Source organism: Helianthus annuus, chromosome 13, assembly GCF_002127325.2.
Source record: "Helianthus annuus cultivar XRQ/B chromosome 13, HanXRQr2.0-SUNRISE, whole genome shotgun sequence".
Lineage (NCBI taxonomy): Eukaryota > Viridiplantae > Streptophyta > Magnoliopsida > Asterales > Asteraceae > Helianthus > Helianthus annuus.
Genome location: NC_035445.2, coordinates 63,871,845 through 63,885,316, shown reverse-complemented (window position 1 = coordinate 63,885,316; position 13,472 = coordinate 63,871,845). Strand labels below are relative to the sequence as shown.

The window sequence follows — 13,472 nt, the reverse complement described above, 5'->3', positions numbered from 1 at the left end:
AAGGCTAAATTGTATTAAAATAACTTATCAGTTCAACTAATTTTTAAGCATAAAATTTGAAACTAGTTAAATAATTAGTTGTTTTTCTCTTTACATAATTTTTTAACACTTTAAACATGATTGAGCTTCACCTAATTGGACATTAATAACTCAAAATATTACATACTAGTTCATCTTGCATCCCCTTTACCGTTCTCCCTCTCATTTGTTTCCTCTAGCCTTTCTTCCTCTCTTTGTCTCACTTGTTCCTTGTTGAATCCATTCCGTAACCCACAATAGACAAGTAATTATGTCTTCCTGGTTTTGGTGTTCCGGTGACAAGACAAAACCTTTTAAAACACTTAAATGTGAGGTCTTAGGTTCAAGTCTCATAAGAAGTAAAAAATTTGCCATTAAAAATTGTGCCTTCCCCTAAGTGAACAATTAACCGACTTTTATCTCAATCATAATGTTGGAATCTGTTTTGAAACAACATCAATGGAAGTAAAGAGTAGCCGGAGTTTGTTAGAATGAGATTGTTGTTACCAACGTAAATCGAAGTTAAACTTATCCGAATGACTTTCTTTAGAGGAGGTAACCGATTGGAGTCTCATTCATCACAAAATGTCATGCATGAGCCAGAGGCTTTACCATAGTGAGACTCTAACGGTAGATTTCCCCTAAAAATGGTGACGAGCCGGTCACCAATGTTGTATGCCATCGCGAACGTGGATAACCTTTTGCCTATAGGTGTCCCAGATAGCCAGACTTTATTGGCCGTTCAAAAAATAAAAAGAAGTTAAAAGTATCACAAGTTAATTTACCGATATTAACTATGGTGCAGTTTATTTTTTAAGAGGTAAATGTCTATCTATGGACCACATCTGTAGACATCTGTAGAAGAAGAGGTGGATCAAACCTCTGCAGTCTGCATGAAGAAGTCTGTTTGTTTTTTAATGTATATAGACTTCTAAAATAAATTGGTGGTAATGTACAGTCAGTGGTGGTGGTGGTGGACAGTGATGGTGTTTAACCCTCTACAACCTTAGAAGATCTTAAAAAGTGTTGGGTCAAGTCTCCACCAAGAAGAGTTCACACATACGTTTTTTAATGAAACGTTTTCGGAAAAAACAAACAGTCTGCAGATAGCAACGTCTGCACAATACATACTGAAGAAGATGCACATATTTTTTTTTTTTTAAAACACAAACACACCTGTACATCCACAATGAATTATATCTTGAAATCCAATTCGTTTCAACATTTATTATTTTTTAAACCAATAGAAGTCACGCGAACACAACTACTAGTAAACCTCCATTTCTATTTATATCATCAGCCCATATTATGTGCTACACACTTCAAAGCTCGTCTGGAAAACCGCTCACCTGCTTCCAATAGTCTTAACAAATTCCTACTTACTCAGGTACGATTACCTTCCAATTCCCTTCAATGACTCTTTTTCCACCGATTTCTGCATGTTTTACGCTTCGATTTTGACTCTTCACTTGATCGGATCAAATTGATTTGATCAATCTATACGCTAATTTACTCGATATTTCCAAGATGTGCATGATTTGATCTGTGTTGCTTTCAATTGAATCCATAATTTATGGTTTTTCATTGTTCAATTCAGTGTGATGAATCAGATCTGGTTATGACTGCAGTGATAATTGAGGGTTTTGAATTAGGATTTGAATTTTTGAAGATCAGGACTATTTGCATTGGTTATTAGAAATGTGATGGATTTGTTGGACTATTGTGATCTGATTTGAGTCATTTGTTGTTGTGTTGTGATCTGATTTGATCTATTTGTTGTGCTATTATGATCTGGTACCGAACCTGTGTATTCGGTACCGATACCACTTTTCCCCATTTTCGGTACCGGTACTTCCGGTACCGAACGGGTACCGTGCTCATCCCTAATACTGTTGTATTTGAAGTATCAAATGTTTGGTTTAAATTATCTTTTCATAAAACTTTTAGTATTAGTTTTTGCAAAAAAGTTATAGTTTTGGGATACAAAAGTGAGATAAACATCATGTGTTATGTTATATAAGTTGTAGAAAATGGTAACAATATTCATTTTGGGATGTTTTATTCAACTGCAAGATCTCTTTATTTGATGCTTTTCGAATCGCAGTGAATATTTAATCATATTTTTTTTGTGTGTTTATTTGAATTTCTTTTTTTTGGTTTGGTTCTTTATATGTGGAAAATATATTATTTACATTCAGGGAGCACCATGGCAACCGGACAAATATTCTCTCGTACAACGCAAGCATTGTTCTATAACTATAAGCAATTGCCGATTCAACGGATGCTTGATTTTGACTTCCTTTGTGGTGTGTGAAGCTTTCCTTATCCCCCAACCATCATTCATTTTTTATAAACTTTAAATACTTGTCTACTCATTACTATTTAGCTTTTGACTAATGTCACATAAACTGTTTAATAAATGTTTTAGGGAGGGAAACACCTTCAGTTGCTGGAATCATCAACCCAGGTTCCGAGGGATTTCAGAAATTATTTTTCGGCCAAGAGGAAATCGCCATACCAGTACATTCAACGTATGTTTTATCTAAATATATATATATATATATATATATATATATATATATATATATATATATATATATATTTCTGCTTGTAACACTATCAAACCTTATATTGGCAAGAACATTATAACAAACTATTTTACATCCATATTGCAGCATTGAAGCAGCTTGTGCTGCCCATCCTACTGCTGATGTATTCATAAACTTTGCATCATTCCGAAGGTTAGTTCTAAGTTAATTTAAAACCTTTATTATTATGTTAATTTACGATTATTGATATTTTGGAAACGTATACAGTGCTGCTGCTTCATCGAAACTTGCTCTCAAACAGCCTACGATCAGAGTTGTGGCTATTATTGCCGAGGGTGTTCCGGAATCAGACACCAAGGAGTTAATTTCGTACGCGAGGTTAAACAATAAGGTTGGGATTTTAACTGTTGGTTAGTTGGTTTGTCTAATCTACAGACCTGTGTACCTAAGTTAGGTAGTGATGGTGATTGCAGGTAGTTATTGGGCCCGCGACGGTTGGTGGGATTCAAGCTGGAGCTTTCAAGATTGGTGACACTGCTGGAACAATTGATAATATTATACAATGCAAATTGTACAGGCCTGGATCTGTTGGATTCGTATCCAAATCTGTGCGTAAACATGCTTGACATTTATGTTGTTGACTTGATAGAAGTGGCGTAATTGGTGGGTCGGGAAACGGGTCAAATTGGATTCGTTCCTAAAAAAAGTTCATATTTTTTTTATAAATAATTAGTGTGTGAAGTATGGTAAGAAAGTTCTAATATTTTAGTAATAGTTTATTTTTTTAATCAAGATTATACAGGAGTTTTCATGCATAAAAACCCAATTTAGACAGCGACCCATCTGATGTGATGGGCTAATTTCCTTTTTAGCTATATCTAATTTTATATTTATTTTTCTCGTTAGATCAATTAGAGATAAAACATAACTCCAATCAATTCATGCATAAGTAAGGCGATCGGAAATGCCACCTCCGCTATTGACTATCTCTATCTTCTAGTCATAGGAACACTACATGTCTCAATCAACGTTTTATACGTAAATGTAAGAAATATTAATGTGCTTTTATTAAACTACAGGGTGGCATGTCTAATGAGATGTACAACACCATTGCACGTGTGACTGATGGAATCTATGAAGGTACTTATAACATAAACGTATCTTTCTGTACACTTGTTTATTCGATCCTTTGTTTTGTGCACATTTAAGCCTCGTTTGATTACACATGTTCTTCATAATTCCTGTTATGTGATGATACCTAACAACATTATAAAAATTGAAAATTGCAGGTATTGCTATTGGAGGAGATGTTTTTCCTGGTTCTACTCTTTCTGATCATGTTTTGCGGTTCAACAACATTCCCCAGGTATATTTGTTACAAACTCCATAAAAAACCGAAACGTTTAAATATCTGTTTCTAACTTGCATTATTTTTATTTTGGTCTGATTTAGATAAAAATGATTGTTGTGCTTGGGGAACTCGGTGGTCGAGACGAGTATTCCTTAGTCGAAGCACTTAAATCGGGAAAAATAACTAAACCCGTATGTGCTTGGGTTAGTGGAACATGTGCACGCCTCTTTAAATCGGAAGTCCAGTTCGGTCACGCAGTAAGCTTATTATTTTACTTTATCATAACTTTTTGAAACATGAAAGGGCAATATGGTAATTTCCTTCGTGGTTAATATTTATCCAACAATCAGGGGGCCAAAAGTGGCGGCTTAATGGAGTCTGCACAAGCTAAAAACAAAGCACTTAAAGAAGCCGGGGCAGTGGTCCCCACTTCATACGAAGCATTCGAAAGCGCAATCAAGGAAACATTTGAGAAGTTGGTAAGCCTCAATTCTGAAATCTTATATTTTTCTGAGTAAAATGCCATTTTCGTCTCTAAAGGTTTCGCCAGTTTTGCGACTTTCGTCCAAAGGTTTGTTTTTCCGCATCTGGGTCAAAAAAGTTTGAAATTTTGCCATTTTCACCCGGCTCATTAACTCCATCCATTTTTCTTCGTTAAGTCAGGGGTATTTTCGTCCTTTTTAGTTATTTTAAAGGACAATTTGGTCTTTTTCACTTTATGGCAAGATTTCAAACATCTTCGAAAGTCGCAAAACTGAAAAACCTCAGGGACGAAAAATGCATTTTACTCTATCTTTATTTTCCCTTTTTGCTCTTTACGAACTCGAGTTTCTTTCGAGTTTTTATAGTCCGAAGAGGGCAAGATTGCCCCCGTCAAGGAAATAACCCCTCCGCAAATCCCCGAGGACCTTAACACAGCAATTAAGAGCGGGAAAGTACGGGCTCCTACTCATATTATTTCAACCATTTCTGATGACAGAGGTATGAAATATGAATGTGTTGCATGAGACTTTTAGGGGTATGCATTCCTTAAATGTTTTTAGGTAATGATTATTATTATTATTTTTATTTGCAGGTGAAGAGCCTTGCTATGCAGGGGTACCGATGTCCACGATCGTGGAAAAGGGAATGGGCGTCGGTGATGTCATCTCTCTTTTGTGGTTTAAACGTAGTCTTCCCCGCTACTGCACACAATTCATTGAGGTTGGTCAATGTTGACCTTTTTATTTTGCAAAATACTCCACCTGTTCTGTGGAAATTGAGTTGTTTGAATAGTTTCAGAGGTAGTTTTAATATATGCATCAGGTAATAGTATTTTTTGACAAGAAATAAAAAGCATTAGATATAAAAAAGATGCTTAAAATTTTCTATAATTTCGATAAATGGTAATCAGATGAAGTGTCTTAAGTTTTGACCATGTTGACTTTTGCTGACATCAAGGTTGAAAATTACCAAACTATTTTGACTTTTGAGGACTCTTTTCTGGAAAATAAAAAAGTTGGTATTGCAAACTAAAGTTGGTTGTCTTATGCAAGTTATCCATTTGTCAGTTAACGGTATGATCATAAAATATGGGAATATTGTGACCAAATATGCTATTGTAACATGAAAACTTTCAATAAATGGAAATGTTGCTAGTTTAATTTAACATTTCTAAATAAAAATGTTGCAAGTTTCATGGGACCAATGGAGCGATTAAATCTCGAATTTTCTGGCTGTTTTCTCACTAATTATTGTAACAATTTCTCAGATTTGTGTCATGCTATGTGCTGACCACGGTCCGTGTGTGTCTGGTGCTCACAACACAATTGTAACTGCAAGAGCGGGAAAAGATCTCGTATCAAGCCTTGTTTCTGGTAAGTTCATATTGAGCAAAAGCAATCAAATTTTATCAGTAACAAAGAAAATAATCAATAGGTTGTTTAATTGCTTGTGTGATTTAATATTACTAAAAAAATATTTGAGTAATTTATTTTTGAAACAGGTTTACTAACAATCGGTCCGCGTTTTGGCGGTGCCATTGACGACGCTGCTCGATACTTCAAGGATGCATATGACAGAGTAAGTTCAGAAAAGTAATTCTTAAGTAGTTTCAGTTATAAGAGTTCATATGACTAAATCTTTGCATTTTCTTTTTTCTAACCAAATTTAATTGGCAGAAACTTACGCCATACGAGTTTGTTGAAGGCATGAAAAAGAAGGGTATTCGTGTACCAGGAATCGGGCACAGGTTTGTCCGTTTTTACTTTTTACCTCCAGTTTTAAAAATAAATTTACTCGGAACCAAATTAAAATATATTTTGTTTTGGTTAAAAAAGGATCAAGAGAGGTGACAATAGAGATAAGAGAGTTGAGCTACTACAACTATTTGCTCGCACGCATTTCCCGTCAACGAAGTACATGGAATACGCGGTTGAAGTTGAAACGTACACTCTCTCAAAGGCAAACAATTTAGTGATGAACGTTGATGGTGCCATTGGTACCCTGTTTTTGGATCTTCTCGCGGGTAGTGGAATGTTCTCCAAACAGGAAATTGATGAGATTGTTTCCATTGGTTACCTTAACGGGCTTTTTGTTTTGGCCCGTTCCATCGGTCTCATCGGGTGAGTTTTGTTCATATTTACATATTCGTTGTGTTTGGCAGTGCGCCTTTTGAAAATGATGGTTTGATTATTGCGTTTATAAGTCACAAAAAATACATGAAAAAGTCCCTCAACCTAATTTATGATTCTTTTTGTATATTAAAGTCCGTCAACTTGTGAAAAATACATGAAAAAGTCACTAAACTAAATTTTGTATATGAAAGTTTTTAAATTTGTCTAAATTGCACGTATTTGCGAATTTTTATAAACAAATGACTTTGTTACTCTTAAATTGGTCAAAAATATGATAAAAGTGACATTAAACACTATTGTAAAAGAAAATTTATGGCTTCTTTTTTTGACCCATGAAAGCGGCAACTTTTCATAATTTATAAAAAATTATCAAAATTACGTGCATTTTTAACACTTTTAGAGACTTTAATTTACCCAAAAGAGTTTTGTGATTTTTTGTGTATTTTTTACTCGTCGAGGGACATTAATAAACCAAAATTCGGTTTAGGGATCTCTAAAAACAATAAAGATGTTGATTTTTATGGTATTAGGGGCCGTTTGTTTACCTCTTAATGGTTCAGACCTCTTACTGGTTCAGCACTTAATGGTTTAGACTGTTTGTTTCACGAGCAGTTATCTGAATGGTTCAGACATTTGCCTCTGAACGGTTAAGATTTATACAGAGTCTGAATGGTTCCGACCTCTAATCTGAATTGGTCAGACATTTGCCTCTGAACGGTTAAGCATTATACAAGCTCTTAATGGTTCAGACCTCTTACTGATTCAGCACTTAATGGTTCAGACCTCTTATTGGTTCAGCGCTTAACCATTCAGATGTTGCCAAACAGCCCCTAAACAATCAAAATTTGCAAAGCATTCAACAAACGCTATCATTTGTTGTACTTTTGTCACAACTGATTAATTGTGTATCACATGATCACTTCTTAACATTCAGAACTTGTGGCTGAACATTGAACCTGTGTACAGCTGTTACTGCAAGATGTACCCGTCGCAAATTATTATTGCTGTAGCATTTGACTAATAAATCGCTTGTTTTGAAATATGCAGGCATACGTTCGACCAAAAGAGGTTGAAGCAGCCGCTATACAGGCACCCATGGGAAGATGTCCTTTACACCAAATGATCATTTTCAAAAGTATACACATCATTCAAAACAGGTTATGTTCAAAGTTTTTCTGTTGTAATGACATTTTGGAGTGTTTTTCTTTTGTGACGGTTGTGTTTGTATTGGTCGCTGTAAGTTCATTGATAGACAACTGGCTCTTTTGATATTCATAGACAATAGTTTCCCTTCCAGGCTTTATATCTTTACTCTTTCACATAAATAATTGGTATTTAGGCTATTTAAACTAAATTCATTGAAGTGATATTATTTTTTTCTGATTTCTGATTAACTATTAGTCAAAATTATCATACTAGTATTTTAAACCTGCTTTATCATTACTAAGCTTGTATTATTATACATTTAAAGTCATTTGTTTTGAATAAAAGGGTTAAATTTAATATTATAAGTAGCAGTAATTATAAAGGGTTAGCTTCATAAATGTATTTAACCATGGTACTATATGTATTAACCGTTAAAAACTTAGTTTCTAATGTACAGGACTTTCGATTTTTGTTATTATACGAGTTAACGTTGACCCGCGTTACGGCGGAATGTTGATTATGAATGTCTTTAGTATCAGTGTATATAGGAGGTGCAAAGCCTTCTTTCATTATGACACCGAGCATGAAATGCTTTATAGATTGTCCAAGTATGATTCACATTGCAAAATTACATTTTTTTTATCATTGTCACACGAAAACATAAATGATATAGTAAGAAACGTTGTTTTTCCTATATATTGGTAATGGTAATGGAAATGTATCGGATGGGTTAATTAAAATTGGACTATAATGAAATAGGTTAAAACTCCATTATACTTATAAGAGTGAATTTCAAGGATTGTCCTTTATCTTTATGCTCATTTTCAGGCGCTGTCCTTTATGTTCAAAATTGACGAGTTTTGTCCTTTATGTTTTCATATCATACACGTTTTGTCCTTTAGTCCTAACCCAGTTAATTTTTTCAGTTAGATTTGGTCATATGCTTTGTACATAAGAGCATTTTTGTCAATTCAAAGGTAAGTTCAACGGTAGATTTACAACTCAAAGCTTCTGCAACCTTTGAATTGACAAAAAATGCCCTCATGTGCAAAGCACATGACTAAATTTAACTGAGAAAACTATCTGGGTTAAGCCTAAAGGACAAAACGTGTATGATATGAGAACATAAAGGACAAAACTCGTCAATTTTGAACATAAAGGACAGTGCATGAAAATAGGTATAAAGACAATCCTTGAAATGCACTCTACTTATAATGTTTACAATATTTTAAACCATTTAATCAAAATAGGTTTTGATATGTTACTCATCGGTTCATTTTAAACCATTTAATCAAATATATCAGTTCGCGCGTTGCGGTGAGATTTTGATTATAAATGTCTTTAGTCGACATGGGTTGATGAACCATAATAGAGATCCCACGCCGCCCGAGCATTGCGTCAAGTCAATTCTAAGGAAAACATATATAAAGTGCAAAACGTTTTGGGGTTGTAGACTTTGTATGTATCTTTATCAATTCAAGAATTTCCATAACAAATCCACATTGCAAATTGCAATAAACATTAACATATTCTTTGGCCACGCCACATGGGTTAGTGAACAAAAATAGAGATTTTTGTCCCTGTTTTGACTTATTGAACCGAAAAAGAGATTAGTGTCCATGTTTTGACTTACTGTACTTGATAATCAACCAAAACAGTGATTGCATTAGGGATTAGTTTGTCAATTTCCTTGTGTTTTCTTCTTCAACCTGCCAAACCACCATAACTTCAATCATCTGAAGCTCTTTATCCACAACTATCGATGAAAAACTAAAATCACTACAAAACACACCTTCACTTCAGTTTCAGTTCCTTATTTCTGATGGCTTGTTGTTCTTCTTGCTCATCTCCTCCTTGACCGCCACAGTTGACCACAAAAAGCCAACGTCTAGTCTAACTCGTCCAATTTGTCACCTTCATGTTACACCCTAAGACGCTTTAACTGAAAAGACGCAGCGGAAAATACATGCCATAAAATTTCTTTCATTATGAACGTCTTAACTTACTTGAGGATTCATTTTAAGGTGACACATTTACAATGAATACATCAATCGAAACTCATTTACGAAATAGAAACATAAACTATGTTTACTAAATTAGTTATTCAAACATTCCCGTACAATCTAACTTGTGACTCGGTCTTCGATCTCCACACCTCAGTGATCCTCCGTGACTCGTACAACCTACACTTACCATACAAAATTCAAACGTTAGTACACATTATGAACGCAACAAGATTCATACACTTTTACTTTCTATTCCGTTATTCCTTTGCACTTAGGCATTTCCATCTGAGTATCCATTTCCCGGTGAGACTTCAACATTGTACCTGCATTATTCTTCATTCTCAAGGTACACTGTTATTAGCATCAATACTCAATCGTATTGAAAACATATGAGCATACGTAATTACCTACTGGCATACGGTTATACATACATATTGGCATCCACATATATATACGTTCACACCTACACGCGTATGCACCTTCACACTTAAATACATATTACTTACACCCATACATATCTACTCGCGTACGCACTTACACCATTACCTACATATATATATATCTACCTACGTACATATCTACATACTTACACCCATACTCAAAACGAAACATAACTATACACTTGCATACATTCACTAATGAAATCTATACATACATACCCACGTACTTAATTCATTACCCTGCATACTCGCTTACATACCCCGTTCTTATTCGCACATCTTAAACGCTTTCAAAATATCTATCGGGTATGTTTCGGATCTTAAAAATGAGTTTCATACTCATCCGTAACTTACCAAGCCATTTGGTAGGGTTAAGGAACATTATAAAAACTTAACGAGGCTTGGAATGGGTTCATGGGGTTCGAAAAGCTTACGGTATAAATAGTCTGCCTTATGGCAGAATTAAATGTCCAGCACCCACCGTAGCTTACGGTGGGCACCGTAAGCTACGGTGATGCCCAGTTCAGCCTTTGTTTTTAATACTAAAACTCGCATAACTTACTCGTTTTTGATCTGTTTTACCCGATTCTTTTTCCTACGCGACCGTAATTTAATTCTCCATCACATGGAGTGAAAATCCAATATTTGGACTACCTAACTTTATGACTTTTATGCCTTCGGCTTATTTCCCTTTTACCAAATTTTGACCCGTTCATGCATATTTCAACATAACTTGTTTCTAATTGTCCGTAAAACCTTTCCCTGCATTTTAGACTAAGAATCTTTGCCCCGGGTCCGTAATCTTTACGAATTTCATTACCGCTACCTTACTTATACATAATTATTCGACCCGTTTAAACCCATTAATTTACCTTAATACTTTCATCATTACATAACCTTACATAATATCCCCACAATCATGAACATGAAAATTCTACATGCATACTAAGAAGTGAGTCGGAAGTCACTTACCTTGTGCATCCGTGTTCGTGACCGCTTCCCTGCCTCATCTTGACCCATTAGCCTTCCATGCTTGGTCCACGCTTGTGTGTTTCCTATTCTTTCATGTCGTCATGCATGACAATGTTAGTATTCATGCTCATTCATATTAACACACATTTTCCAACTCTTATCTATATTGACTTTCACTAACACGCATAGACATGATTTGTCAACCACATTATTCAATATCTTCGAGTTCCAAATTCATTACCACACATAACACATAATCAATTCTTACATACTTATACTTTCATAATTCTACATTTGACAACCACTTCCTATAATAATCAACTTAACATAATCGTAACATCATCCTTTGCTAGTGAGGTCATATGCTATATATATATTTAGTACATGTTCACTTTTGACCGTAATTAAGGGATTAGTAGACCACATAGCAAACCTTACCCGTTCAAACACAATGTACAAGCTCCTAATGTATAAATTTGACCAACATATACCTTCAACCCGAATTCATATACGAGTTCCATCTAAAGCACATTTTTCAAGTTAGTAACTACTACTTTCATCACAATCGCTTTCTTATACATGTAAACTTACAACTTGCATACAATTTCACTTTCTACTTCACCTAGTCATTTTGTCAAACACTTGGCGTGCGTACTAACATTTAAGCACATTGTACAAGCAATTTAAGCATATTCTCCCCATATTCACCTCATGAATCCTTTCATTCAAACAAGATTACATTATCACCTTCATCATATTACTATCAAAACCTAATACATAACACATGCATCAGCATAATCAAATTCATCACTAAACACATGTTTGATTCTAAACATCATTAACATAAGTAAATCATCAATTTACATCACATTATCTAAAACCCACTTCACTACTACATTATTAATCACTTACTAGTGATCTAAACTTAAGTTCTTCATAATATCATCATGCCTTTGGTGTATGTACTACCTTCTAAACATAAAGTACAACTAGTTCATGCACAATCTCCTAATCTCATACACAATTCATCAAATTCCACTTCCTAATCAACACGAATCATTCATGCATAAACATCAAACATACTAGTATTACATTTCTTTTAATTCCTCTAACAAGAACCCATCATGCAAATCAAAATACATCAATATTAAGCAAAATTGGACATGGATGATTCACCCATGTCATCATCTTCATCATAACAAATGGGTTTCATCCAAAAACATCGAATTAACCTAAATCATGCATAACCCATGTCCAATATGATGATTCTAACACACACCCATTCTCAATTTCATACAAATTCGCGATTTACATCAAAACCCACTTCATGAAAGATCACCAATCTAACTTCTAAGACATACCTTACGATCCCCTTGTGATGGTGATTATTATTCCATGTTTATTTGCGAATTTGAGCCTTGAATCATCCCTTGATTTGAAGCTTTTGAAGAATTAGGGCTTGGCTCCTATGGAGCCCCTTCTGATCGTTCCAGAACACACACGAGATGTGTGTGTTTGTGTGTGTTTTTATTAATTTAAAACATAACTTTCCCCTTGTTCATCTTTGGTCCCTCAAGTTTATACCTTTGCTTGTTTTGCTAAACATTTGAATAGGTATAATAACGTAGTTATTACATTCTATTTTATTAGACATGGGGTCTTACTAACAATTTTAATAATTCGAGTTTTGGGGCGTTACAAGTCTACCCTCCTTAAATGAGGTTTCGTCCCCGAAACCTTCCTTATTCGAATCAAACCAATTCTACTCTTACCCCTTTCAAGTTGTTCATTCACAATACTTATGTAAGACTCTATTCCAGAGCTCTTATTAGTGTCCTTCATTTCATATTGCTAGTTTCTAGCACATATCATCCCTAGCATTTCATTCATTGGACTTATTCCAAAAGTATACAATTCTTACTCGTATTGATTTTAAGTTTACGGCTTGTCTCTAGCTTCCTATTTAAGCATATTACCTTCATATATCGAAATAAATCGATTTATTTCATTCTACTCATACATCATGTACAATCTTTCATTTTATTCGCTTTGAGACATCCTTAGTATTCCATTACTAATGTTACTTCTAATTATCTTAATGTTTATACGAGAGGTCAACATATCATCATAGGCATACTATAATCATTTATTTATATCAATACTTACTTATAATCACAAGCTAAACATCTTACTAACCTTGACTTCGTCGTGTATGCCAACGATTTGTGGCCCGAGTCGGCCCGTTTCTTCATGGGTTCATGTAATACTTACATTGATTGCTTCCATTGATTTGTTGAGCACCCGCCTATGCGCATCCTTTCAACAATGCCTTGTTCAAATGAACATGGCCAACAAGCCCAACATCAAAATTAGCA

At 34.7% G+C, this 13,472-nt stretch overlaps 1 protein-coding gene and 1 long non-coding RNA gene across 2 annotated transcripts; one reads left to right on the top strand and one right to left on the bottom strand.

Moving 5' to 3' along the window:
• The first annotated feature begins 1,254 nt into the window (after positions 1-1,254).
• Positions 1,255-7,836, top strand: LOC110897788 (ATP-citrate synthase beta chain protein 2). Its single transcript, XM_022144518.2, has 17 exons — positions 1,255-1,405; positions 2,217-2,324; positions 2,447-2,549; positions 2,694-2,759; positions 2,835-2,958; positions 3,041-3,175; positions 3,647-3,707; positions 3,857-3,933; positions 4,020-4,175; positions 4,269-4,397; positions 4,767-4,899; positions 4,994-5,121; positions 5,669-5,774; positions 5,903-5,979; positions 6,078-6,148; positions 6,237-6,521; positions 7,581-7,836. The coding sequence occupies exons 2-17, from the start codon at positions 2,225-2,227 to the stop codon at positions 7,654-7,656; spliced, it is 1,827 nt and encodes a 608-aa protein (XP_022000210.1). The 5' UTR covers positions 1,255-1,405; positions 2,217-2,224; the 3' UTR covers positions 7,657-7,836.
• A 1,806-nt stretch (positions 7,837-9,642) lies between these two features.
• On the bottom strand, positions 9,643-12,608 carry LOC110902617. Its single transcript, XR_002571272.2, has 3 exons — positions 12,459-12,608; positions 11,098-11,185; positions 9,643-9,862 (listed from the first exon to the last, which is right to left on the bottom strand). It is a non-coding gene; the product is annotated as an uncharacterized LOC110902617 (long non-coding RNA).
• Between the last annotated feature and the right edge of the window lie 864 nt (positions 12,609-13,472).

What these genes read in the sequence shown, in the direction of transcription:
- LOC110897788 (XM_022144518.2), top strand. Translation starts at nt 2,225, where the DNA reads ATGGCAACCGGACAAATATTCTCTCGTACAACGCAAGCATTGTTCTAT. An exon ending in AACCATTTCTGATGACAGAG is followed by an intron (nt 4,900 to 4,993) that starts GTATGAAATATG and finishes TTTTATTTGCAG; the next exon opens with GTGAAGAGCCTTGCTATGCA. An exon ending in CGTATCAAGCCTTGTTTCTG is followed by an intron (nt 5,775 to 5,902) that starts GTAAGTTCATAT and finishes TTTTTGAAACAG; the next exon opens with GTTTACTAACAATCGGTCCG.